Source organism: Emydura macquarii, unplaced genomic scaffold (assembly GCF_026122565.2).
Source record: "Emydura macquarii macquarii isolate MOO-44397 ecotype Brisbane River unplaced genomic scaffold, CSIRO-AGI_Emac_v2 contig_1483, whole genome shotgun sequence".
Lineage (NCBI taxonomy): Eukaryota > Metazoa > Chordata > Testudines > Chelidae > Emydura > Emydura macquarii.
The window spans coordinates 1656603-1684390 of record NW_027131620.1 but is presented as its reverse complement, the minus strand read 5'-3'; the positions used below and the strand labels follow the sequence as shown (position 1 = coordinate 1684390).

The 27788-nt window shown below is 47.0% G+C and overlaps 1 protein-coding gene across 2 annotated transcripts in view; it reads right to left on the bottom strand.

Moving 5' to 3' along the window:
- Positions 1-27788, bottom strand: part of NOL4L (nucleolar protein 4 like) — a 91082-nt gene that overhangs the window by 26578 nt on the left and 36716 nt on the right. Inside the window, exons 1-2 of one of the 2 annotated variants that reach the window (XM_067553964.1) lie at positions 3783-3883; positions 2029-2170 (exon numbers count right to left, since the gene is read on the bottom strand). In XM_067553964.1, coding sequence (XP_067410065.1) covers positions 2029-2137 — 109 coding nt within the window. In that variant the 5' untranslated portion in view covers positions 2138-2170; positions 3783-3883. Of the gene's footprint in view, positions 1-2028; positions 2171-3782; positions 3884-27788 lie in introns of those variants that run through there. The other variant, XM_067553965.1, reaches the window with a different exon arrangement.

The following is a 27788-nucleotide window of genomic DNA, read 5'->3' as shown; positions in this document are numbered from 1 at the left end:
TGAACATTTTAAACTCTGTTCAGCCCTGTACCTAATGAAAGAAGCTACAGAAACCAAGAGAGGGTTTCTCTAGGCAGAAACCCTACGTGTGGAGCCTGATTGAAATGGAACAGTTTAATGAGTGATTATAGACCTCCCCTGCCGATCATCTGCAGCCCTTCTTCCCCTTGCCCTCTACTGAGACCTGCACCACAAAAATAAGGAGCATTCACCATCCTCCGAGGTGTGGAGATTTTTGTGGACTATGCATTCTCGAGAGAGGCTACTCCCCGTTGGAGAAAGAAGTGTTATTCCCATGAAATTCACACTCTAATTTCCAGAGTAGGTGGGGAGAGAGTACTTTACTTTAGCCTCAGTGAAGAAATCTTGGGTTGCTGGGACACTTAAGCTGCTGCTTAAATCATTATCCTTTTGCCTACTGCAGTGTTGGGGAAAGGGATCCAAAGTATTTCATTCTAGATCATTCATGAATGACAGGCATGGAGTCCAGCGCTGCATAATCAACCGTGGGCTGGGCCACGTTCTCTGTCCGCAGAGCTGCAACGTGCAGCGGATGTAGAGGAACACTAGCGTGGAACCATAGGTGAGGAGGGCAGTGCATGCTGGAGAATGGAGCACTGAATGCAACAGGGGACACCAAGCAGCCAAATCCTTCTAAGCGGCACTTCAGAAGTGGGATGGCAACAAGCTACGTTAACCTCAGTGGGCCCTTCCTCCTACAGGGCTACAACTGGGCTGAGCGAGGTAGTCAGAAGGGGAGAAGTGCTAGACTGTCTGACGCTGGGACAGCCTGAGGAGCAAGCTGGTTTCACATCCCCACGCAGGCAGCAGTAAGCCTCCTCGGCGGTGCTGCCATGTTTAAAAACAGCAGCTTTACAACATAAACCAAACTTGCCCCAGTGTGTATGAGTGGAGGGAAGCACCAACACTCTGCCCCCGGCCATGAGCAGCTAGAAGCCAGGCAAGGAGATAGGCCAGGCACAAAAGCCTTTTCTTTCCTGAAATATAGGGTGCTTTTCCAGCCCCTCCTCTTAAAGCAACACTACTAACTTGATCTGAGTTATCCCAGGATCCATCCGCTTCCTATCAGCTCTCAAACTGCCTCTGCGCAGAGGCCTCTGGAGACAATGAGGGATTCAACCATTTGAGAACTGGGCAGAGTCAGTAGTTTGACTCCCATTCGAACACCATGGAGATGAACTTTGACCTGAACTCAGACTTCCACCCCTTATTTACTTTTTTAAAGCTAACACAACACCCCTCCTTGCCAGCCGGCCTCCTCCCACACATTCCATGCTGCTCAACTTTGACCCTTCGTAATTACCTGCACTACCTAGACAGATACCCCCACTTCTCTCCCGTGCGTCCCGTTCATCATAGCCAGCTCCTTCTTGGGGATCAAAAACGCTCCTAAATGTGTAACTCAAATGAGTGCTTCTGGCTGAGAAGCCTATATCCCCGGGCCTCACCATACTCCTTTGTCCGTCCCTCTGCACCTCCCGCATCTTAGAGTGAGCGCTCCGTGGCAGATTAAATCAGTTCTCAGATCTTGTCTGCAATGTAACTTCTGATTCTAGCCCTGCCGCTGTGCTCATCTCTAGGAACAAATGCGTTCAGTGCATGTTACACTGACTCCGCTGCCTCTTAGTGCAATACGGGACTCTTTCTGCAACATCTGGGTTCATGGAAAAACTTCGAACCACACTGCAATCCCGCAAAACACAGAGACCTTCTCACAACCAACACCTGCAACGGAGTATCACCAGACAGGTACCAGCAGGACTGGGAGGTATGGAAAGTACACTAACTCCATGTGGTACCAATAGGAGGGGTCTGACTTCAGGACAGTCCCTGTGCACGTGCTGATATGAAATCCATCCCACAGGTGGGATACCTGATCGAAATGGAGCTGTTAAAGTTTAATGAGGGATTTAAAAACAGCCTCTGCAAAAGATGTGCCGTTCCTCCTTCCCTGCCCCATGCTGAGAGCTGGACCAGGACAGCCTCATGGAAACCGGGGACACTCACCTTCCTCCGGGCTGTGGAGATTCTGAGGGCTGCGCATGCTCTCACCCTGACGGGGGCTCAAACTGGAGTTAAGATGCTGCTCAGCTGAGATCCATGTGGAGTCATTCATATCAAAATCCTCGCTGCTCACCGATGTCTCATCCTAAAGCAAACAGGGAAAGGTTAAATCTGCTTTTGGTTTTGAAGTTCCTGACCACATCCCTTTGGAGGTGCAACAGCTCCTGCACCCCCAGAGAAACATGTTCACCTGGCATTCAGGGACACTGAAAATAGCCCTTCCCAGCGTGCTCTGGGCTAGGTAGCATTTCCCCTGTGGAGAGCACCAGTGCTCTGCTTCCTGTTTGAAGACGTGCCTGAGGAATGGCAGAGTCTGTAATTGAGGACAATTAGAAAGAGCTCGCATCCTGTAGGAGCGGATGGCTGCACCCTGGAGTTTACCCTTTAATCTCCATCGACACGATAGTGTGTCCATGGCAGATAAACGGTTGTGCGGGTGGCGCAGATAGGGTGTGACTTTGTTAAAATGGTTTTGAAAAGTGTTAGACTGAACGTTGTTTAAAAACAAAAAACGTGCCCCCAACCAAACCAACACAGCCACCATTTCTCTCACACAGCAGGAAGGGTCAGGACAGATCATCTGCTGATTAAAAAAAGGTTGCAGAGCAGCACTGACTTCCATGGAGCTATGTCAATGAACAGCAGCAGAGGATGTGCCTGTAGTGTGGACAGGGCCTAAAAATCTGCAGCCTAACAGCTTAACCTCTGGCTTTCAGCATGAGGCTTGGACTCTTCAAGGGCTTCACAGGCCCTTGGGTCTGCCTGCAGATTCTTGGGTCTTTTCAGCAGGGCTAGGGCCAGAGATGCCAAAGAAGCCTCAACACCACCATAAAGTGATGCAAATAGGAACTGAGGGGGAATAGTGACCCCTTTTTCTTGGGTCCTCTACAGGAAGGGATGTCTAACAGTGGAGAAAAACCCATGGAGTTGGTTAAGCCAAGATGTGACCTGGAGGCTTTTCCACTCTCCGGTACAGGCGTGAATGAACCACATGCATAACCATGATAAAGTGAAATGCACCCTTGCAATGTGCAGCCAGAGTGAGGCCTGTGGTTTTTATTACAAATAACTCTCTCCTCCCTAGTCCTGCCACTCTAAAAACCGCCAACACTGAGGAGGGAACGCGCCATTTCAGGAGTCATGGACACCCTCACCCAGCAACGCCACTGCCTTTCCTATGGCATAGATTAAATTCCTCTCCCACTCCCACAACTGAAAGGACATTCTCTCTCTCCCTCCTTTCTAACCTTTTACTGTGCCTCGAGCCATGGCCCTTGGATAGCTTCCAGAGCCAAAAAGGTCAGCCACTGGATTTCAAAATCATCATATCGGCAGCAGTGAGATCCTGAATGAAAGGAGGAGCTAAGGAACCCCTGAGAGGTGGCCCTTCCAAAGAGAGGCCCCAGCAGTGCACCCCCAGTGCTATGTGTGCCTCCTTCATGGCGATGTGTAACGCACACCCTGTAATGGTTCCTCTATCTGCCTTTCCTCCTCTTCCTTCCCATCCAAAGCTGTGGGCTACAACCGCCGAACACAGGCCGAGCCACCGTCCGCTTTAACTGTTCTACCCTGGCATTTAAAACAACCTTTCAAGGGCTTGTAACTTGTTTCCCTCCAGCAGTTGGGCCCTGGGAAAACACCAATCCCCACTCCTCTTCCTTGCACCGAGGGAGAGCCCTTCCAACCAGCACCTGTACCTTGTAAAGCTGCTCTGCCTCCGGCTGACCTGTTTGTTTAAATTGTGAACAAACTTCTTTAAGAACAGGTTTGAACTTTCTTCCTTCCTTGTCCCTGCAGAGACATCTGTTCACTCAGGGCAGGAATTGCTAGGTTTAGACTGCTCCTCCTCCCCAACCCCCTCCTCACTGAGTTGTGCCTCAGAGGGAGTTTCCTGGAATTTACAGCTTCTGTACAGCCTCAGCCGGCGCACTCATAAAACCATACACAGGGCAGAGCTGCATTGGGAGGCTTCTACTAAAGACACGTGCACACTCACACTAGAGGGACACAGACCCACTCATGCTCACATGACAGTGCTACAGCAGGCAGCTTTCCACCACGCACCGACATACACAAATAGAACCCAGTCAGAAGCCTGGCCCATGCTTACAAACCTACGGCAGCTCGGTTCAGCAGGACACACTCCAGGTAAATAGCCAAAATGCCAAGAAAAAGTGCTCTAAGATCTACACTACTCTTTCTCCATCTTCATTTGCAATTCATGGTTAAAACATCACTTTTGACAAACATCAAGTGACATGGCTGGGGTATTTAGCATGTGTATGCAGCAATGCATGTGTTCTATCACTTTAAATATTCTCTAATGAAAGTTTTAATCTGATACCCTTAGATTCATGATGGGTAGGGTATGTTTACATTGCAAAAAAATACAAAACCCTGTGGCAGTGAGTGTCCAAGCCTGGTGCTACAAATCCAGATACACAGAGCTCCTACTACAGCATTAAAAATAGCAGTGGAGACTGTCCTGCCTGGGCTCTGAGATCCACTGGGCCCAAGCTCCAGCCAGAGCAGCAATGTCTACACTGCTACTTTTAACTCGGAATATCCATAGACCCGGGCTCTGAGACCCGCTGCCACGAGTGGTGGTGTTTGCTTGGTTGGGTTTTTTCCCCTCGGTACAGACATACCACTTACATAAGAACTGAACTTGAAAGGGGATCTTCCACTGCTAAACTATATGTATTTTTATTGTAAAGATACCATCGCCATGCTATCTGGGCCGCCTTACAAAACTTAACCTGGGTCAGTAATCTTAATAGGACAGACTAAATGCCCACGTCTCCTCCGGCCCGCAGCTTGCCATCTGGCCAGTCAGCATAGAGAGAAGGCCTGGGCCCAGAGTGCAAGTTGCAGGGCTGAATGAAAATACCCGTAAGGTGCAAATTCCAGAGCCACTGCCCTGTCTCAGCACCCGCAAGGATACAGGGCTCTAGCATGTATGTCTGTTTAGGCACACATGTACATATAGCATCTTTCCTATCCATGTATCATCAAATGCTGTGTTTATATATAAAATTCCCTCTGTACAATATATTGGCTTGTTCTCTCTAGGGTAAATTAATGCTTTGGGTATCCAGCAAGAAACTGACCCGGCTATAAATGACTGAAGGCAAATAAGACTCATTGCATGCTTGGCGGTCTCTAACATGACCTATCAGCAAAAAGAGCATACTCCTGAGGTGCAAACCATGCAAAGGCAGGCATCCTCCTCCATTAAGTCGATGCTTATCTCTGCACCTTTTTCAGCCTGGGCCTGCTGCACAAGACTAAGTGGAAGAACAAGAGCACTTCTATTTAAAGACTCCAGCAGGATTAACTTCCTGGCAGCAGCGCCCCGTTTCTGCAGCGTGCAGATCTAGCAGTGTGACCTGCCGCACAGCAGTAACCCATCAATACCACCTGTACACCCCGCAATGGGAACTGCCTTTTGATAGTGTCCAATCAATACGTCCCCCTCCGCCCCCAAAGCAAACAGTGTGAACAGGGTCGCATCACAACCACACGCAATGGCCCATGGGAAGTTCCTGACAGCAACACCCAACAGTGCGGCCCTGGGGGCTGCGTATGCCTCCGTGATCTTCCAGTCCTTCCCTACTCTGCAACAAAGGCCAGAGTCATGGCTGCGAGAGGTAGCTGCCTCCCGTGCTGCCTGGCTAATGCAAGTCATGGCTTTAGCAGTTTAAGATGCCCGTTAGCAATGTCCTGTCACTACTAACTAGTATTCCAACTGCCACCAGTGCAAACTTCCTCATCAGAATATCCTGTCCAAGCAAATAAGGCCCCGAGCTCTGTGACTTTCTTACAGTGCCCTACCAGTGCCAGCAATGACTCCTGGCAGTGTCCTCTTTATGCCAGCGAAGATCCCGGTGATGTGAGGCCCACCCAAACAATGCCCTACAGCTCTTTTTCCCAGCGATGACTCCAGTAATAGCTTACGTTTCAGCTTGGACAAAAGGTATAATTTTTCTGTCTGCAGGCTGCAGCACATGTGGGGCTTGTGCACCCCAATACACAGCATGGTGTCAAACTAATGACACAAGCAAGTTCAAAATATCTACTGCAAAATCCCCTCTTAATGTTGCTCCGAATGCCAATCCTGTGCCTGGACAGGAGAGGCGCTTACTGGAGCCCCCTCAGATGAAGTGCCATTTTTGAACAGTAGCACCAGCTACAATTCAGAGCAATACGGTAAATATTATCTGCCCTTCCACTCCCTTTCAGCTTGCCAGTCAGGCAGCTCATTCTTTTCCTCTCTGGATTCTCAGGAGAATTCCCTCTGCTAATTTCTTCTTTCCTGTAAACAAACTTCAAATAAAACTTTCATTAAAAAAGAACATAATCCATTACCACAGCCTGGCTCCAGCTTTGCCGCCTCTTCACCCGTACCATGCCAGTCATGACACAGATGAAAGCAACAGCAGCTGCCCTAACCAGCTAGCACAATCTCTCTCTCTCTCTCCCTCTCCTTCCTAACCTAACCTTCCTCCCTCCCACCCCTTTGTCCCTCCCCTTTCCAGCTCTCAGGAGAGATCTTCTCACATTGCAGTAAAGTTCCTTCGCTTCATTTCTAGCGTTCATGGGATTGAATGATTAGGGGTCATGGAATATTCGTGCAGCTTCTTTTCTGAAAGGCAAAGCAAGTGCCTGTCAGGTACATTCACAGGGCCACACCCGAATATCTGAACAAGGACTCCAGGCGCAGCAAGGGACTTGGAAAAACATCACTACCCCTCTTATCTCCAGTCCAATAGTCACATCTGCTTTACAGACGGATTTGGCCTCAACATACAACGTATTCTAGTTAGCAAAAGATAACCATGTGCAATATTAATAATACGTGGTGTGTCTCTAGTCCCTTCCATTCAAGAATCTTCAAGCACTTTGTGAACATTCATCAATTTTAAGCCCCACCATTTCTCTTTGAATTAGAAAAGTATTATTCCTATTTCAGAGCTGAAGAAACTGAGTCACCAACAGCTGCAGAGACTTGCTGAAGTCCTCAGAGTGAATGGGTGGCAGATCTAGGAACAGAACCTAGATCGCACGACTCCATCTTATGCTTTAATCACCAGACAATGATTCCCTTTTTCATGAATAACCTTTTTCTCTTCAGTAGAGACAAACCTTCCGCACCACAGGCTGAGACGGAGCAGGGTAGGAAGGCTGCTCTTATAACCATGGCTTGTAAATAAATGCAAGCGATATCTGTAACCTGCTTGTTTTACAGGTAGGCTCAGTTTCTCTGGAACTGGTCTGTAAGTGCCTCCAAAGTCTGTTACACCCTCTCTATCTCGATTTATTTTCCAGGCTCTGAGAACTGTAACTTTTTGTTATTTTCTTTCTGAGGTTACCCAGTTTTATTTAGAAGTGTATCCCTCCTTTTTTGCCATGACACACCATGCGGGCCTGCTCTTTCTGTGGGATGCAGAAACCAAAACCTAGGGTGATGACTTGTTTGCTTTACTGGAAATATCAATTGTTCAACCTGCATCAAACAGGTGACAACCACAGTCACCATATACCAGTATCTGTTTCACAGTAGAGACAGCTACCTTTTTAGAATCAAGTAAATGTGGCATGGTTGCCTACCCTTGCTTAACCGATACACAAGACCTTACTGTACTTCGCGGTGAGAAGGCTACCAAAACATTGTCTTGGAGCATGGCACCTCCTGCTGGCAACCTCAAAGGTAGTATCGGTCTTGGGCAATACTCTACCAAAAGGGGGTAGCCCCATCTCCATGTCAGCAAGCATTAAACACAGCCTTCTGAGCATGCCAAGAAGGTACTGAACCACAACTGACCCTCACTTAACCACTTCAGTTCACAGAAAGGCTTAATAATAAGATAAAACTCTTCAGGTCAAAGGCAGTGGATCTTGTAGCAGCCAAATAATGCACCACAGAGCAGGAAACCCAGACCATTGCTGATTTCAATTCAGTTGCAGAGTTAGGAAACCGTGAGCTATGGTGCCTCTTTCTATACATTACAAACCAAGCCAACATTATAGTCTGAACGCCCTTCCTAGCGGGTAGACTAGAGTTCTTATTTACAATAAATCCTGTTGTTTTCCATCACACAAGCTCAATTCTCTTCTAGGGTGTAAGGGGGAAGAAGCTGCTTAGCCCTTGCTAGGAACATGAAAAAATAAGAATTCTTTTCTTATTAGTTCTCAAAATCAGGGGAGAAGAGACTAGCAGAATATTTTACATGAAGAGGGAATATTCATGAGCTCTGTTGCCTTATGTTTTCCCTCCCTCCTAAAATCGTTCTTTTCTTCTGGGGAAAAAGACCCAAAAGAAAGTGTTACTAAACAATACCAGCCCACCTAGGCATTACCCAAGGCAAGGAGGAACAGGCATTCGTGCAACGGATTCTGAATTTCTGCCCTCCAGGTTGGGTGAAATCTTCAGGTGCTCTTGCTGTTCATGTGGGAGGTGCTGAACAAGGGGTGTAGGACAGTGATTTTCAACCTGCAGGCTGCAGACTATGCCTAAGATTTCCAAAGGAGTCTACGCCTCCATTTGAAATATTTTAGGGGCTGCAAATGAAAAAAGGTTTAAAAAACCCACTGGGCTAGAATACGGGGGTGGGGGTGGGGGGGATATGAATTTGCCAAGCAACCACAGCTACTGCCAGAGACTATTATCACTATATATTTCTGAATACCATATTGAAAGTGCAAGTCTTCGATCAGCCTTCATGGAAACAGAACTTGGTCAAAATCAAACAAGCATTTGATTTTATATGAGAGGACATGATTAAGCCTCCTAGCCCATAAATTACTCAGAATGAAACGGCACGTTAGTCTTCCATGGACACAGTAAAAATGTATACAAAATGTGATGGTTTGAGTATATGATATTAAAGGGATGTTGCCAGGTCAAATCTAGACCCAAACTGAAAGTTTTGTGAAAACATATTTTTTGCATAACATATAATCCAATAGCAACCTTGTGGTGATTATATTTTCATTCCAGTGGCAAACAAGGCAAAACCAGAATCCAATAATCCTTCCCCCTACCCCGCCCCCGTTTGCCACCAAGACAAGAGAATATTAGGCTGTGCCGGAGAGAGAAGTGAAATGGGCTAGCCTGTTTCCATTGTACAATGAGCCAAATACAGGAAATGAACAGGCTGCCTAAAGGTGCAAAGCACAGGAAGGCTAAGGTTTAACATCGACGGTGTTATTTGTAACACAGATGTGGGCATTCATGGGAGAAGGGCTGTTGGTTTCTTTCTAAGGTTATCTGGAAGGTAGGATCTGCACGCACAGGTGTGTCTCAGATGCAGTGTGAAATGTGTGCTCTCTCTGCAAGGAAGGAAGTTTCATTCTTTCCATTTGTAGGGATCCAACTGTATGTAAATAAACAGATCAGTAAGGCAAATCTGTCTGAGCATGTGTGTAAATAGCTCGGGCGCTGGTACACGGGGGTTTCAGCATGAAGCAGGGATTGACCCATAAGTAGGGCTTTACTTCTAGGGAGAAAGCTATTTCCAGCACAATCCCTCCCCGGAAAGGGGAGGAAAATCAGGCACAGAGACAGGGAAATGTCAGAGCCCAGACCCCCTTCTAGGTGCAGTGTGCTGTTATGCCTGTGCCCTCTGCACCAGGGAAAGGGGAAATCGATGGCTCCGAGAGGGAGAAAGGTTCCCTGTGAATTAATGGGTCTGTAGCTTCCCCCATTGATCTGCCTCCTCCCACTTTCTTTCTGTGCTTTTGTGCTCTTCCGGGGAAGGGGGCGGCTGCTCTCCCGAGCGGGGAAGGACGCCCTAACCTTAACCTTTCTCCAGGAATAATGCTAATTAGAGCCGCTAATGAGAACTTCCCAGGAAAGCGGGGTACGGCTGGGGGGGGCGGGGGGGACCCGCCGGCCGCCTTCGGTTTGAAAGCGGGGCAGATGGAATCAGAACCTCGAGGGGGAGTTTAAAAATGGCAACACCCCCCCACCCCCCCCCCCGCCAGTAACGGGACCGCGCGACCTGCCAGCCCCGGGCCGAACCGTGCATCCGCCCCCCGTGCAACCGCAACCGGCCCGGCGCCCGCCCCCCGCGAGGCAGCCCCTCGCCCCCCGTGCCCCCAGGCAGGCCCGGCCGCTGCTCCTCGCCCCCCCCCCCCCGGCCGGGCAGGGCAGAGACTCACCCCAGCAGAGCCCTGCTCCCGCCCCGCCCGAGCACCCCCCCGCCCCCCCAGCGCGGCTCCCCTCCACGCTGCACCCAGCCCCGCCGCCAGCCCCGCACCCGTGCGCACCCCTCCGCCCGCACCGCCTGGCCCGGCCGGGGCTGGGCACATGCACCCAGCGCACCCCGTCCCAGCACACTCCTCCAGCCGGCCCCAGCGACCCGTGCGCCCCCCAATAAACCCCCAGCGACCTGTGCGTCCCCCCCAATAAACCCCCAACTCCCAGCGACCCGTACACCCCCCAATAAACCCCCAACTCCCAGCGACCTGTGCACCCCCCAATAAACCCCCAACTCCCAGCGACCTGTGCACCCCCCAATAAACCTCCCAGCGACCTGTGCACCCCCAATAAACCCCCAACTCCCAGCGACCTGTGCACCCCCCAATAAACCTCCCAGCGACCCGTGCCCCCCCCCAATAAACCCCCAACTCCCAGCGACCTGTGCACCCCCCAATAAACCTCCCAGCGACCCGTGCACCCCCCCCAATAAACCCCCAACTCCCAGCGACCTGTGCACCCCCCAATAAACCTCCCAGCGACCCGTGCACCCCCCAATAAACCCCCAACTCCCAGCGACCTGTGCACCCCCCAATAAACTCCCAGCGACCTGTGCACCCCCAATAAACCCCCAACTCCCAGCGACCTGTGCACCCCCCAATAAACCCCCCAACTCCCAGCGACCCCCAACAACCCCCTGCAACTCCCACTGGCCTGTGCACCCCCCCGCCCCCGACAAACCCTTGTGACTCTCCGTGACCTGTGGGGGCCCCCCCACAACAACCCCCCCAACTCCCACTGGCCCCTGCGCCCTCCCACTCACCCCCATGGCCCCCCCCCGCCCCCCCAACCAGCCGCGACCGCGGTGCCCGCACCCCCAACGAACTCCCTTCACCCACACCCCCAGGTGGCCCCTGAGCGAGGCCTGCCCCCCGGCCCCCCCCCCCACAGCTGGCGTGTCCCCCCTCTCTCTGCCCAAGCGGGGGGGGGGGAGAGCTGTGCACCCCCCCGCGAGCCCCGCCTGGGATTTGCGCTGTGCACCCCCCTCCCCTTCCCCGGCCCCCCCCCCGCAGCGCCCCGGCCCCCCCCCCGGGCCCGGTGCCTACCTGCTGCGGGGCCGGTGCAGCGCCTGGGGCCCGCCCGGCGGCTCGCTGCGGGGTCGGGGACGGGGACGGGGACGGGAGGGGACGCCCGGCCTGGCGCGCTCCGGAGCGGCTGACAACCAGCTGCTGCCCGCGGAGAGGGGCTGGCACTGCGGAGCGCGTCACTCCCGGCCCCGGGGGAAGGGGGGGCCGCCGGGGGGGGGCAGAGCGAGCGGGGGGGGACCCCGCCGGGGGGGGGAGTGACACACACTGCGCGGGAAGGGGGGGGGGCGGCCGGCACGGGGGTGAACGGAGGGAAACGCTGCAGGGACCGACAGACAGACGGACGGACGGACGGGGGGGGGGGGGTGACGCACGCCACCGGGGAGGAAGCACAGGCGGGCTGGACTGTGCACGGGGGGGGGGGGGGGCTGGCACACACCGACCCGTGCGTGGGGGCTAGAGCGTGACACGGGGGTGGGACAGACACACATGATAAGGGGGGGGGGGGGCCAGTGGCGCGCACACCCTGTGGGGGCGGTGGGGGGGGGGGGGGCAGAGAGACACGCTGCACGGAGAGTGGGTGTGGGGAGGAGCAGCAAGAACCCATCCATTTTCTAAGGCGAGAGACAGTCCTCGGCGGGGTGCGGGGTGCAGAGCCCGCTGCAGGCATCCTGGAGGACGAGGCAGTGTCCAGGGAGAAACACTGTAAGTGGGGGGGGGGAACACCCCCCCCCCGAAGAGGCAGCACAATGCACACACGGGGGGGAGTGTGGGACTGTCCAAAGATACAGTCACCCCAGAGAGATACAGGAGTAGGCGGGAAAGGCAAGGCACACACTGCCCGGCTTGGACAATAACACTGGTCCCTGGGAGGGGCTGGCCAGGGCGAAGCAGAGATACTGACAAACCAACTACCTGTTAGCATATTGTTATTCAGGAGAACATGCAGGAGCAGGGTAAGGAAGAAGGTGTTGCACACACACAGACTCTAACCATGGAAAAAGAGCGCAGCAATGAGAGACAGTCCAACAACCATCCTACACAGAGGGGGGTGCTAAAGGCAGGGTTATTCTATAGGAAATTATACGGTACAGTTTTGTGGACCAAGCAGATCCTGCTCTCCCAGTCTCTTCACTACCCAGCCTTCCCCATTGCCATCTCCATCTCTTCTGGCTGGCCTGCTAACCACCAGAAAGGGCTACCTGGGTGACGGGTCCATGGATCCGGTCGGACAAACACGGACAAAACGAACATTACATCAGTGGGTTTTGAGAACTCGTGGGTGAAGTGAGCAAAGGTTAAATTCACTGTCTACGATCTGCAAGCTAAGCGATCCTGGTGACAAAGTCAGCCAGGAACAGGGGTGCACCAGTGCAATCTACCATTTCAATGGAGGAACCCGGAGTAGGCAGTCACAGCCTCTAAATGGGCAGGAGCAGAGAATCCAAGGAACGCAATGATCCAGTGTGTCTACCATTCTGCCTCTACCTATATAGGCCCCTGCTGGAAATTAAGCTGCCCTCCCTTGGCGGGGGGCAAAACCAAATCCTTAGTTTGCAAGGAACAGAATTAGTCACATCACTCTTCCAATGTACAAACTCAATGGTAGCGGTTCCTCAGGGAAGGGACCTGGATGCAGAAACAGCCGGCCACTTACAGGTCTCGGTTGTATTTCACCAGCCTTGCAGTGGGAGCAGTAAGCGGCCACAGTGCCTCACCACATCTCTGGGAGAGGTTGTGTCTCAGGGGGCACAATCGTTCCCAGGCCTGCACCACTATGCCTTAGCATGGTGGAGTGTGCGCTTCTCCCCACCCCTACAGTCTTCCTTTACATAACACAAGAACTAGCGGCCACCCAGTGAAATTAAGAGGCAGCAGATTTAAAACAAAAGGAAGTACTTCTTCACACAAGGCACAGTCAACCTGTGGAACTCCTTGCCAGGGGATGTGGTGAAGCCCAAAAGTATAAGGGGGTTAAAAAAGAATTAGATAGGTTCATGGCAGATAGGTTCATCAATGGCTATAAGCCAAGATGGTCAGGGACACACCCCATGCTCTGGGTGTCCCTAAACTTCCACTGCCAGAAGCTGGGCCTGGACGACAATACGATAATTGCCCTCTCCTGTTCATTCCCTCTGACGTATCTGGCACTGGGCACCGCCAGAAGACAGGACCCTAAGCTAGTCTGACCCAGAATGGCCGTTCTGATGTTCTTTGCTGCCAGGCAAGACTCTACCTGGACCAGGACAGTGACTTATCTTGAGCCTGTCGCCTTGCGCTTCAGAACCTTCGCTTTCCTTTTCTAGTCTTTAAAGTCTTCAACTGCTACGGTTGTGAGGAAATCCTTAAACACTTGATCCAAGTGTGATGATGTCTGCCTGAGTCTGCACTGAGCGTACAAACGGCTGCATTCTTTTCAATGGGGGTTAACACTGCTGTCCAGTTATGATGAGTTATATTTCAACATTAACTACTTCACTGCTGAGCACAGCATGTCAGAAAGGAGAGAGAAGAGCCTATTATGAAGAGCTGCACAATTTTCTGACGACTCTTTTTAGTGATGCAAGTGGATGTTGCTCGGGAGACCCTACAATCTTTTCCTCCTCCAATCTGACGCGTGGAGCCAAAAGGCCAGAGGGGAGGAACAGAGGTCAAGTGGTTATCTGACCCCCACCAAGGAGGAGCCAAACCTGCAATGCCCAGTGGGGCATCCAAACACAAACCCCCCAACCAGCCTGGGTGCAATGGGGCTGGTCTGCTCTGGTGCAGAGTGTGTTGCCAGGCAGCTTACTTCCCAGCTCTAATGGCTGCTGCTCTTCCCTCCGCTGCATCCCTCCCTCACAGCATCAGCTACGGTCACATTTTCGGCTTTTCTTCACAGTTATATGGGCTAGAAACAATTGGCTTTTTACAAAATAATAGTGCAGACTCTGATATCCCATGACTCTGGGAGCTGGAGCTGTTTATTGTACCGTTGCCTTGTTCTGGCCCTGCCCATGGACATATACAAACCCCTCTGAGGTGGAGCCCATGTGATCATATCCCAACCTGCTGTGAGTAGCAGTTCACTTTGGTGTCCCAAGCAGACAGAGCTTGGTTTGTGGGTGGAGCCTGAGGAAGTATCACTACTCCTCTCTCCCAAAGTGGGCCCTGCCCCAAGAGGTGCGAGGAGGGATCATCGTTGAGCCTGGGGTAGCACAGAAACGGAACGGTGCTTGCAGCAGGAAAGGCTTCTTATACCTTTATCCCTGCAGTGCCTGTCCCCCTTATGACATACATTGCTGTAGAAGAGGACACCCCTTATATGGGCTGTCCTTATAGGATCATAGAAACGTAGGGCTGGAAGGGGCTTCGAGAAGTCAGCAAGTCTGGTCCCTGAGCTGACTGTGGCATGGAAATAACTCAAGAAAAGTTTATTTCAGTTCTGATTTCATAAAGCAATGCCATTTACATTGAACATTTTCGGTTTAAATGGACACGGTCATAATATTTTCTGTATTTAAGTCTTTGCCTGCGTTTCTTATTATTATTAACACTGGAAAAAAAAATTTTAAAATCCTGGCCCCATTTAAATTGATGGGAGTTTTGCCATTGACTTCAATAGGGTCCAGGATTTCACCCCCAAATGCCCACTTTGATGTGTCTGCCCTTTGTTTACTCTTTGCACTTCCCTCAAGTTCAAACTAGACTGGCCAGTTTCACTTCCTGGTTATAGTCTGTTTCAGTTTCTGGGTGTCATGCACAAGCACCATGTTGTCCTGTTTCGATTTGTGGCAGGACAAGGAAAGGGTTACTTTGTTTATATGGACATTTTGGCCTCCGTTTTCAAGGGGAAGTAAAATGAGTGAGCGTGGTAAAATGAATAGCCACCCTTTGCATGTGCAAAACCCTGCATTTGTGCATACCACAGGAGTGACTATGCACACAAACGTAGATAGATACATGTGCAGTTCCCCACTGTTGCATTCGGCAGGTATACTGAGTTCAAATGCATCTCACATGGCCCTGGTCTTGTCTCTGGTCATATGAAAACCCCTCTTTCATACCAAACCTTAATCTGGGGCCTAAACTATCTGAACATGGGTACAACTTTCAAAACACCTATATGATTTAGGAGTTCAAGTCCCAATGGGATTTAGGCTTCTAAATCAATTAGGCATTTGTCAACTTTTATCTAATGCCTCTTTAGGTAGATATTTCTGGATCCAGAGGGCAGGGGCAGGCAGTTAGATACAGGTTCGGTAACAATAATACCTGAAGCAGTAAGGACCAGGGATTGGTTTTCAAGGGATTTTTAAAAAGGAAAATAAGTAAAATCATAGTAATTAAAAATATTATTTCATACTGCTTCCTTCTCCCACTCCTGTGTAACTTGTTCCTATAGGCCAGCTGCTGCAAGCTACTTCACATGTGTACAAGAAGCCACCTGTGCAGAAACCCTGGGGCTTCCCACTGGGGTTCACTTGCCTGGAACAGCTTGTAGCATTGGGGCTTTAGAGAAAATTCTTCACCACAGGACTTGTGTCCTACTTTATGTCTCTAAAGCACCTACCACACTTTGGGTGTATAGATTCGTATTAATTAATACACTGACTACGTTTCATAGTTCCATAGGGCAAAGTTCCACAAGAACTACCAGGACAGCTCTCAAATGGAGATATAAACTACAATCTAAGCCCTGATATACCAACCAGCTTCATTTAACAGATATGCTTGTTGATTAGGGTAACTCCTGCAAAAGACTGAGAGCTAGAAGGATCTTGATACTCATCCCAAAGGAGTCACTGGGCAATCTTGTGCAAGTCGCTTGATGTCCTTGTGCCTCTGGCTAACTAGGCTAAATAAAAAGCTGGATCTTACTGCATTAGATTTTCCACATCACCACTGAACCCTCCTAGATAATTAGCTTTAAAAAATTACAAACTTTTAAAGAATGAAGTCAGTAAAGAGAAAGGCATGAGAGAGAGTCCTTAGAAAGAAAGTTGCTGAGAGACAGCCATAGTCAAAGAGTATTAGCAGGATAATCTATTTTCACATTGTCATGATAGCTGAACATCTATGGCATTCCATAGCTGAGAGAAATCAGGAAATAAAGGAGAGAGAAGATCCATGAAACTGTTCAGTGGTCTGTGGGTTGCATCATGTGCTTTAGTTTGTTCACCCTTAGTTGTAATTCCATCTTTCTTTAAAAACAAGCATTATTAATGAGCGGCATATGCATAAATAAAATCTTCAATTCTAGGAGCTAAAACAAATGCAGCTTCATCCTACAAGGTGTAAACTGATCACCATCACCTGAAAGAGCAGGGAAAGAATTGTTTTGGGGGTGAGGTTGCCTTCTTTGGAAGCGCCAGGTATTGGGCACTCCCAGAACCATTGATTTGATTATAAGAACCAATGATCTGATCACATGTGGAAATTCCAAGTTCCTCTGTCTCCCATCATTGTCACGCTGAGTATTAATGCACACCACCTGGTGGTATGTTTACATTGTGATAGGGACTGAGAAGGATAGAAGGACTCTTGAATGCTGCCACTTATTTCTTGGCTACAGAAAACAGAATCAACTAGTTTCAACACAGTAGCTATTAAAAGGTACGGAACTAAATCTTTTAAGACCAAATAGCCAGTCAAGCCACATTCTGGTTTAGAACATCCACATTTGTGAGCACAATTTATTACACCAAAGTGGCTGCACAGTCATTTTGTACATGTACATAGGATTATTTGGTGCTCAAATTGCATGGTCTGTGCAATCAAACCTGGTGCAAGCTACTTTCGTGGGTTTAATAGATGCACATGCAAAAATGAGTGTGGAAATTAAAAGACCAGGACTAAAAACCAGAACCTTAGAGTCTCATCTTCTATAATACTTTGCAGTTTTAAACTGTCTTCCATGCTAGGGTCTCAAAGAGCTTTACAAACATTAGTGAATTCGGCCTCACAATTCCTCTCTGCAGTTTTGTTATCTGCATTTTAGAGATGGGAGAAATGAGATATACAGACTTTATGTGACTTTACCAAGACCACACAGCAAGTGTATGGCTGAGCTGGATACAGAGCCTACATGTATTTATTGGCACTGCATTAGATATATTGAGCCTGTTGTATGGAGAACATATCATGCAATAAAAAATAAGCCGTGTTGTAATTTTGCAGCACAGGTCTTTACAGATTTGTTGATTCTTGTGGAAGGCTTTTTATAGACTCACTAAACAGGCTGAGATCTAAACTTGTTTAGGATTTTATTGGGGGGAGAGGTTACATGATGCTTGTCATTCTACTGGGAAAAGCTAATATTCTGATGACAGCAGGCTGAACACATTCAGTTCTTTGATTGACAGGTGGTTCACATTGGTCAGGAAGAAATGTAAATTAATAAAGACATAAATATATGAATTTTCAAGGAATTATTCAGTATACTCAGTTTCAGTCTAAAGCACTTGGGCCATACTAGTGATGTGCAAGTGGTTAATATGCACCAGGGACTAAGAGTGTGTTCACTAGCATTGACAAAACTTTGCACTTCTGAATATCTCCAAGCAATTTACCAAAAAACAATTAAGCAAGCTGCACAACCTAACAGTGAGATAAGGTACCAGATAACCAGGGTCAGCCTCGCTTGGCACCACAGCTGCTTCTCAGGAATACAGAGCTATTTAACAGCACACAGCAACACTACACAACAGTTTTAGACAGGAAGTAAAGAACATTATGTTAAACTAAAAACACAGGAGGAATTTACGGGGGTAGACTGTAATTTGGCCAAGGTATCAGGGTTAATACCTTTATTCTTACATAAAGTGCCATGTGATCTTCAATAACAACACAGGATTAGAGGCAAAAAGCAGTTAGGAGCAAAAAGGCATCCTTTAAAAAGTGGAAGTTAAATCCTATTGAGGAAAACAGAAAGGAGCATAAACTCTGGCGAGTGAAGTGTAAAAATATAATTAGGAAGGCCAAAAAAGAATGCGTAGAACAGTTAGCTAAAGACTCAAAAAGTAAAAGAAAAAAATTTTTTAGAGTACATCAGAAGCAGGAAGCTGCTAAACAACCAGTGAGGCCACTGGATGATCGAGATGCTAACACAGCACTCAAGGAAGATAAGGTATTGTGGAGAAACTAAATTAATTCTTTGCATTGGTCTTCACGGCTGAGGATGTGAGGGAGATTCCCAAACCTGACCCATTCTTTTTAGGTGACAACTCTGAGGAACTGTCCCAGATGAGGTGTCATTAGAGGAGGTTTTGGAACGATTTGATAAATTAAATAGTAATAAGTCACCAGGACCAGGTGGTATCAACCCAAGAGTTCTGAAGGAACTCAGATGCGAAATTGCAGAACTACTAACAGTGGTATGTAACCTATCATTTAAATCAGCTTCTGTACCCAGATGCCTGGAGGATAGCTAATGTGACACCAGCTTTTTTTTTTAAAAGGCTCCAGAGGCGATCTGGGTAATTACAGGCTAGTAAACCTAACTTCAATTCCAGGCAAATTGGTTAAAACTATAGTAAAGAACAGAATTATCAGACACATAAATGAACACAATTTGTTGGGGAAGAGTCAACATGGTTTTGTAAAGGGAAATCATGCCTCACCTATCTACTAAAATTCTTTAAGGGGGTCAGTAAAGATATGGATAAGGGTGATTCAGTGGATGTAGTGTACTTAGATTATCAGAAATCCTTTGACAAGATCCCTCACCAAAGGCTCATAAGCAAAGTAAGCGGTCATGGGATAAGAGGGAAGGTCCTCTTCTTGATCAGTAGCTGGTTAAAAGATAGGAAACAAAGAGTAAGAATTGGTCATTTTTCAGAATGGAGAGAGGTAAATATTGGTGTCCCCCAGGGGTCTGTACTGGGATCAGTGCTGTTCAATGTATTCATAAATGATCTGGAAAAAAGGGTAAAAAGTGAGGTGGCAAAATCTGCAGATGATACAAAACTATCAAGATAGTTAAGTCCAAAATAGACAGTGAAGAGATACAAAGGGATCTCACAAAACGGGCAACAAAATGGCAGATGAAATTCAATGTTGATAAATGCAAAGTAATGCATACTGGAAAACATAGTCCCAATTACACATATAAACCGATGGGGTCTAAACTAGCTGTTACCACTCAAGAAAGAGATCTTGGAGTCACTGTGGATAGTTCTCTGAAAACATCCACTCAATGTGCAGCGGCAGTCAAAAAAGCTAACAGAATATTGGGAATTAAGCAACCTCAACTCCCCTTCACTTCACTGGGGCTAGCAGGTGCTCACAACCTTCACGATTATGCCTCTGATTTGGAAAAAATGTTTCCTGACAATGTGTTCCGATGTTGGCAACTGCATACACCTCATCCTGCGCTCCTAGCACATCCCAACCCACCACTGAAATCAATGGGAGCTAGGGATGTGTAAGGAATGCAGGGCAGGGCCAGGTCCTACCATTCCTCCCACTCTCTTAAAATAGCACAAGTTCATGTGGCAAAGCCACAGCAGCCAGGAGACAGCTTACACTAGTTCAGCTCCAACAGCAGCTCCTGCCGTTCGCTGATTATATAACTTCCTGGCCTGTGTCTGTATCATTTATACCTGGTTACCAAGTCCCAGATGGGACTGGATTGAATCAGCCAAAACAGTGATCTGTCCAAATCAGAGGAGTCAATTTTGCATTTCAATTTAAAGATTTGTTCTTTTTAAAGTCTTTAGAGTCTGCCAGCCATCATGTAGGTAGGAGCCTTAATGGAAGTCATGCTGAATAGTGTAGTATGAACACTGAAAAAATAAATTCAGGACTGAGCTGGAATAAAACCAGAAGGAATCGTCTGCCCAGAGAACAACTGCCATAAACTTGGACTAGGAAATCATTTAAAAAAATGACAACATGCATCATTTGAACATTAGGTGGTACTGGCAGAAGCATTAGGGCTAAACATCAAACATTTTCTTTTTGTGCTTTTTAGTTACTAGATTGTAATAGTCAGGAGTTCAGAAGGTATTTTAATGCACCAGTAGACATCCTAAAATTAGTTACTTCTGCATAGTGTGGAAAGTATAAAGAACCTTATTCTCCTCTCACACCTGTGCAAATTTGTTTAAACCCAGTGTGAGAGGAGACTCAGGCCCCAGGAGACTCTGCATGTTCTAGTAACCTAAAACTAAGTGGCATGAGTCATAATTTGGCTCTCAATTCTGATAGAGTAAATCTATTGACGCCATTGAAGGTATTTCAGATTTTCTTAGGAGTGAGAACCGAATTTGGTCTGTGGTTGTCAGAGTAATCTCGTTACTCATGGTAAGCTGTTTTGGAATGTTGCTTTCCAATGTCTGTACCCTCTGCAGGAGCCTCTTCCTATCATTTATGAAGGCTCAAGTAGAAGTTCCTGATTTTATTGTCTGCTTTGTTCCTCAGCAGAGATAAAACATTCTAAGACTCTTCCAGACTGTGCTTCCTTTTGGACACACTGCTGTTTCAATATTGGTGTGTCTAGCGGCACCAGTAAATCATAGACACTGCACACAATTTTTCCTGGTTAATGAAGTTAAAAGGCCACCTTGACATCCATTCATTTAATGGTTTCTGTAGATCAGTTACCCCAAGAAAAGTGACTTCCCCGTGGTGCTACTGGGTACAATTAATCATTTTTGGCAGAAGCCAAGAGGAACACAAGTCAGTTATTTAATTTATTTCTATTAGTGGCAGGTAACGTTGCTTTAAAGATGAACTAGAAAGCAATAAATAATTATTTAAAATGGTGTTTGTTAGGTACAAAAAGAGCCTCAAAATGTGTTTATTCTTCCCCCACTTCTTCTTATATTAGAAGCCTCCTGATTCTTGGAGCACTTTTGCACTCCTCTGGGGTGTCTAGAACATCACCGCTGGAGACCAAAAGCAGAACTGCAGCTTTCTAATCCTAAAACTCCATATTCTCTTTGCCTCAACTGGGGAGTGGCAGAGCAGCAACCTCGAGCTGTCTTTCACGTTCCATGTCCTCCAAAGAAAAAAGAGCGGCGGCGTTACCTGACGTTTCTAATGTAGAAAACAAACAGGGAAAAAGATGGGGAAGTGGGAGGAAGGAACTGAGGCCTATTTTATGATTATTATTATTCATCACATACAGCAAGAAAGGGCACAACGTATTTCGCTTTGCAGATCACCTTTATGGTAATTTTATTCACAGCTCTAGGGATAGCGGGAAAGAGAAAACAAAGGTTACTTGCACTCTAACTGGCAAGCCGGGCACCTGACACTGGTGGAAATTGTAAGCATTTGCCCATCAGCTCTTCCGTCCTTCCATCCCCAGTCTCTCACAGCTGAAGTTGCCATGAGGCTACTTCTTTGAGGAGATCACCCATCTGTATTCTGCACTCAGTCTTCCAGGACACAAATAAGCCTCTTTTTCATTAGTCTTTGGATGCTTGAGTTCTCCTGTAAATATCAACCCAAGCAGAAATTCCAGTTGAAAACATTCAACTGGTTCCAGTTGGCCAACTAGGTTTTGGAACAAAGCAGTGGCTCTGGTGGTCGAGGGGACCCCTGGTCCTTGACAAATGAGTAAAATGCAAGAGAATCCAAAATAAAACATTAGAAATTAACAGAAACCAGCTGAAGGACTCTAATGAAAACGACCTGAATTTCAACTAGAGAACGCTTCAATATGATTTAGTAATGTGGTGTGGTCTCCTCCTTCGAGGCAAGCCTGAGCACAGCACAACTGAGGGACCACTGCGTAGTAACATGGTTCCCCACACCGTCAGTCAGTCTCTATGGACAGGCCCTAAAACTATTCTGAAGAATGTTACTTTAGGTAGTCTTTCCCTTTGGTCACAGACTCTGCTCGGAGACCTTTGGACAGATTTTCAAAAGAGCTTCGCTCCCATTTAGCCGCCTACACAAAGGGGCCAGATTTTCACACGTGCCAAACAGCTCCACTCAGAACAATGGGAGCTGCTGCATCCTGAGCATGTTTGAAAATCTGGCCCATGGTGAATTAACCCTCTTCATTCTTACTCCTTTTACAGCTATTTGCCAATAATAATTGGCGTTAAGATTCCTTCAGAGACTATCACGCCAGAAGAGACCGTCCTGATAATTTTAGTCTCACCTCCTGTGTAACCCAGTCCACAGGATTTCCTGAATTCATTCCTACTTTAAACTAGAGCAGATATTTTAGGAAAACATCCAATCTTGATTTAAAAATTTCCAATGATGAAGAATCCATCACGACCCTTGGTAAATTGTTCCAGTGCTTAATTAGCCTCACAGTTAAAATTTTGCAGCTTCCTTCTAGTCTGAATTTATCTAGCATCAACTTTCAGCCATTGGATGTCATCTTTTTCTACTAAATTGAGGAGTCCTTCATTATCACATTCCTGTTCCTCATGTAGGTACTTACAGACTGTGCTCAGCGCTCCTTAACTTTCTTTTTGTTAAACTGACAGATTGAGCTCCTTGAGTCATTCACTATAAGGTATGGTTTTCAATCCTTTAAGCATTCTTGGGATTCTTCTCTGAACTCTCTCCAATTATCAGCATCCTTCTTGACTTATAAACATTAGAGAGGGTGCATGAGAATGATTAAAAGTGCGGAAAACCTGCCTTTAGTGGAGCACTCAAACAACCCTGATTTATCGTATGTGCAACCCGCGCCTCCACGTCACTCTTCCTTCACAAATACCATAATACAGCCAGTCTCAGGTCTCATTAACAGCTGTTCTAAGCACCTGGTGCTTGATCTCCCAGCAAATGTCCCCAAGACTCAAGACTGATGGCACCCAGGACACATTGGATCTTTCCCAAATATCCCCTCAGGATTAAGTGATGCAGCTAACTCTGATGGAAAGTGCTTTTCCTGTGGAAATTTGAACAGCAGCACTAATCTTTGGCTGTTCTTCTGCTCCCAGGAATCTTATCGGAGTTTAAGAAGCAGACTGATGGGCAAACTATCAATACTGAATAATTTCCATACTTCTATGATTCCATGATTCTAATTTCTTCCTTCAACTGGTACAGTTTGGAAAGGCTTAGGTGGCCATATACTCACATAACCAGGGAAAGCTGGTGAAAGGTTTCAGAGTTCAGAGGATGATATGCCTTTTAAACTGAGGATGAGAAAATATAAGCATTCTGATAAGCAGCTTTAGCCAGGCGATATACACTGGTAAAGACAGAGCTGACTGTATGTAATTCAGAGTGGGAGCAGCTCAAGACGGTAGCCAGTGTATCTGCTTCCTAAGCCAATGGGCATTTGGTGAAGCAAAAGGAAAAAGAAACTACAAATTGAAAATCCATGAAATTGAGACTGAGGGACAAGAATGTGACCAAAGCTACCAGTGTCTGTTTAGATTTCTTTTTTCAAGACTACAAGATCTAAGAGAGGCCAAAGTGAAGTAGGTAAATAATATGACACTTTTCCTTGAGCCAAGAAATCATTTAGTGCCTGAATCCTATAGTTCCTAGTTGGGAAAATCCCTGTTGACATTAATGGGAGTTTTTCCAGAATAAGTATTTCAGGATTGGGCTCTTTAAATATCCTCAGGCCACATAGGTCTGCCTTCTTCAAGGATTCTAAGTTCTTCATAGTTTACAAAAAGCATGGTTTTTCATGTGGTTGCCACTGGAGGTGGAAGATTACTGTCATATCCATGGTGCACAGTAACATCTGCAAACCTATTGTGGCTAATTGAAGGCCCAGCCCTGCAGAACTTACTCATGCTAAACTCCAATTGAATAAATCATTGAGGGTGGCAGTGCTGGGCCCGTACTTACGAGGTTTTGTCACGTGATGTGGGGATATTTCTGGGAACAGTAAAAAGTGGACATGGAAATGCTCACTGCTTAAGGAGATGTCAAATATAAATGGAAGAATTAACAGGGTTACAGCTTCCAATGGTCAGTTTGGCAAATACGCTTTCCTCACTTTATGAATATTTTGTATTTGAGTTTCTCATAGTTACATAATTTATCTACAGAGGAAATACTTTAGATCATCGTCATGGGGCTCACATCACATGGAATACACAACTCTCCTAAGACTTGCAGAGAACAAAATGGCCTGATCTGCCACCCACGACATCACTGGAAGCTTCATCATTTACTTCCTTGGAACCAGGTTCAACGCCTTCGGCTGCAGGCTCTTTGGAGCAGGGAATAGGTTTTATTTACACAGAGCCCAAACTTGCAAGGTGCTGAATAACCTTCAGTTCCCACCAACTGTTGTGGGAGTTGAGGACACTCAGCAGCTAGTAGGATCAAGCCCATGTGTTTGCAAAGTGTTGTATAAATATAAAGAACTACAGAAAAGTTTTATACAGAGAAGGATATTATAAGCTTAACATGAAGCAGAGCCTCAGAATAGCTGTGCGCCCTATGAAACTTTATTTGCATAAATTTAAAACCCAAAAGCCATCTCAGGAGTTGCAGTTGCTCAGCACTGCTCAGAATTTAGCCCTGAGGCTGCATAGCCAGATCAAAACCTTGAAGTAATTTAAATAAATGCCTTTAGCACTAATGAAATAAAGAGCATCCATTTGGGAGAAGGGGTAAGCCAGATAAGCGGATGTGAATCATTAGGGTTTCCTTTTAACATTAAGCATGAAGATTTAAGTCAGAGCGGCCTCTCAAATTAGCCACCACATCCTTGGGCAGAAAGCTAGGAGAAGTGGTAGATACCCTGGAAGGTAGGGATAGGATACAGAGTGACCTAGACAAATTGGAGGATTGGCCCAAAAGAAATCTGATGAGGTTCAACAAGGACAAGTGCAGAGTCCTGCACTTAGGACGGAAGAATCCCATGCACAGCTATAGACTGGGGACCGACGGGCTAGGCAGCAGCTCTGCAGAAAAGGACCTGGGGGTAACAGTGGATAAAAAGCTGGATATGAGTCAGCAGTGTGCCCTGGTTGCCAAGAAGGCTAATAGCATGTTGGGCTGCATTAGTAGGAGCATTGCCAGCAGATCAAGGGAAGTGATTATTCCCCTCTATTCGGCATTGGTGAGGCCGCATTTGGAGTATTGTGTCCAGTTTTGGGCTCCCCACTACAAAAAGGATGTGGACAAGTTGGAGAGAGTCCAGCGGAGGGCAACAAAAATGATTAGGGGGCTGGAGCACAAGACTTATGAGGAGAGGCTGAGGGAACTGGGCTTGTTTAGTCTGCAGAAGAGAAGAATGAGGAGGGATTTGATAGCAGCCTTTAACTATTTGAAAGGGGGTTCCAGGGAGGATGGGGCCAGGCTGTTCTCAGTGGTGACAGATGACAGGACAAGGAGCAATGGTCTCAAGTTGTAGTGGGGGAGGTTGAGGTTGGACATTAGGAAAGTTTTTCACTAGGAGGGTGGTGAAGCACTGGAATGGGTTACCTAGGGAGGTGGTGGAATCTCCATCATTAGAGGTTTTTAAGCTGCGGCTTGACAAAACCCTGACTGGGATGATTTAGCTGAGGTTAGTCCTCCTTTGAGCAGGGGGTTGGACTAGATACCTCCTGAGGTCCCTGCCAACCCTCATCTTCTGTGATTCTATGAAATTGGTAGTCACAGGACCCACTACCTTCACACAGCACAAATGGCATGGATAAGTTACAAATGTAAGACTAGAGTGGATAATATACAAACATTTGGTTCAGCCTCTGGCAAGAGTGACCCAGGGAGATTAGTCCATTTTAACAGATATCCCCTCTGTCACTTTTTCCATCCTGAGCAAAGTGATCCTTTTTAATCTTTGCCTGGTTGATTCCATACCCGGAAAAGATGAAAGTTCACTTATAAACAATGTGAAGCTTTGTGGAAAACTGAGGTGTGGTATCAGTTCCGTAACCTCTAATCTAATATCACATAACTCCTTTTTCCTACTCTGAACCACTGGGATACGGTCAGGCAGAAGAGAACATTACATTGTACTGATACCTAATTTCCTGTTTGTTTTCTTTAAGATGTGCTCTAGACCCATCATGTCCAGATGCATCACAGCTGAAGTAGAGTAACATCCATGTCTTCTTTCTCCCCAGGCTTTCAAAGATGTAGGCTATATTTCCAAATATTGTAGATTCTATTTATAGTGGGCCACTGCCTGGCCTCACTTCGGGGGGAGGGCAGAATTTGGCCTAGTGTGTCCTGCTTTAAAAAGAATCTAGTACATGTACTGTGAACGGATATGGGCCTGAGGACTTTTTACTAATAGATATTCCGTATAATCATGTGAACGAACTCTCTACTAACAATGGAATTGCTGCAAGTGGTTTTAACAATGATGGAGAGCCAGGATTCCTGGAATCTATTCCCAGCTCTGCCAATGACTTGATGTGTGACCTTGGGCAAATCATTCAGGGCCATTTTCATCTCCAGCTCTCATTGACATCAGCTATCTCCCAGTCTGTCTTAGGAATTTATACAGCTGCCCACCAATGTCATACTGGAGTGTCTTCCACAGAAGATTAAACTGTCAACAGCAAAGTCCCTTGTGGACTTCAACTGGAGATCCAGGTGCTCTGAAATTCTGGCCCTTAACCTCTCTGTGAATCATTTCACACATATGTAAAATAGAGATAATAATGCTTACCTATGTTACAGTGGTGGTGTAAGGATTAATGAATGTAATGTTTGTATAGTGCTGCGAGATCCACAGATAAAAATTGCTTCAGAAGTGCACAGCATACATTACAATGTTCTTCTTGTTATGCCTCTGTGGCTGTTCCCTGTTTCCTGCACAGTCCTGAGAGAATCTTGCATTTTTTCTCTCATGAGCTAGTAACTTATCAGGCTCCTCTTCACCTGCCTGGGTCCTCATGGTGATACCTCCTAATCTCCCCTCGAGTGAAGTCTCTGATCTATTTGCTTTTTATGTCTATGAACATAATTATTCTAATAGTTTCCTTATGGTGCTGTGGTTTCACGGTATGCCTGTTTGCAAGTCCGAGCTCAGGGCCAGGGTAATGGAATATGGCATCTGAGAACCTTCTGCTGTTATCAGCTAATTAGTTTATTTTCTTGTTCTTTGGCATTTATCTCCAATCACCTTCTACTCCTGTGCTGGCAACTCAGGAAGGTTAGTTTCAAAAAGGGAAATAAATTCAGTTAATAAAATCAAACAGCTCAGTGTATTGGTCTGCCCCAGGAACAGCCATCTTGTTTGCAGCTTTGTATTCCCCACACTGGACTTGTTTCTAGTCTCAGTTAGCCAGATGCAAAGCACTTCTTGGTAGTGGTACATTTCACATACATCTTTTGAGTGACGGGTCCAAGAACAGAACTGTGGACACACACTTCCTATTGCTGTAATTTATTGAGAAAAAGTTCTAGACATAAACACTACTCAACTCTAGGGTTCAAAACTCAGGTCCTACACCAAATTCTCCTGACTTCCATCCATATCTATGGTTTGGATCCAGAGTTTCAGTTAAGATTTTTAGTGAACTGAGTTTTAGAGACCAGGA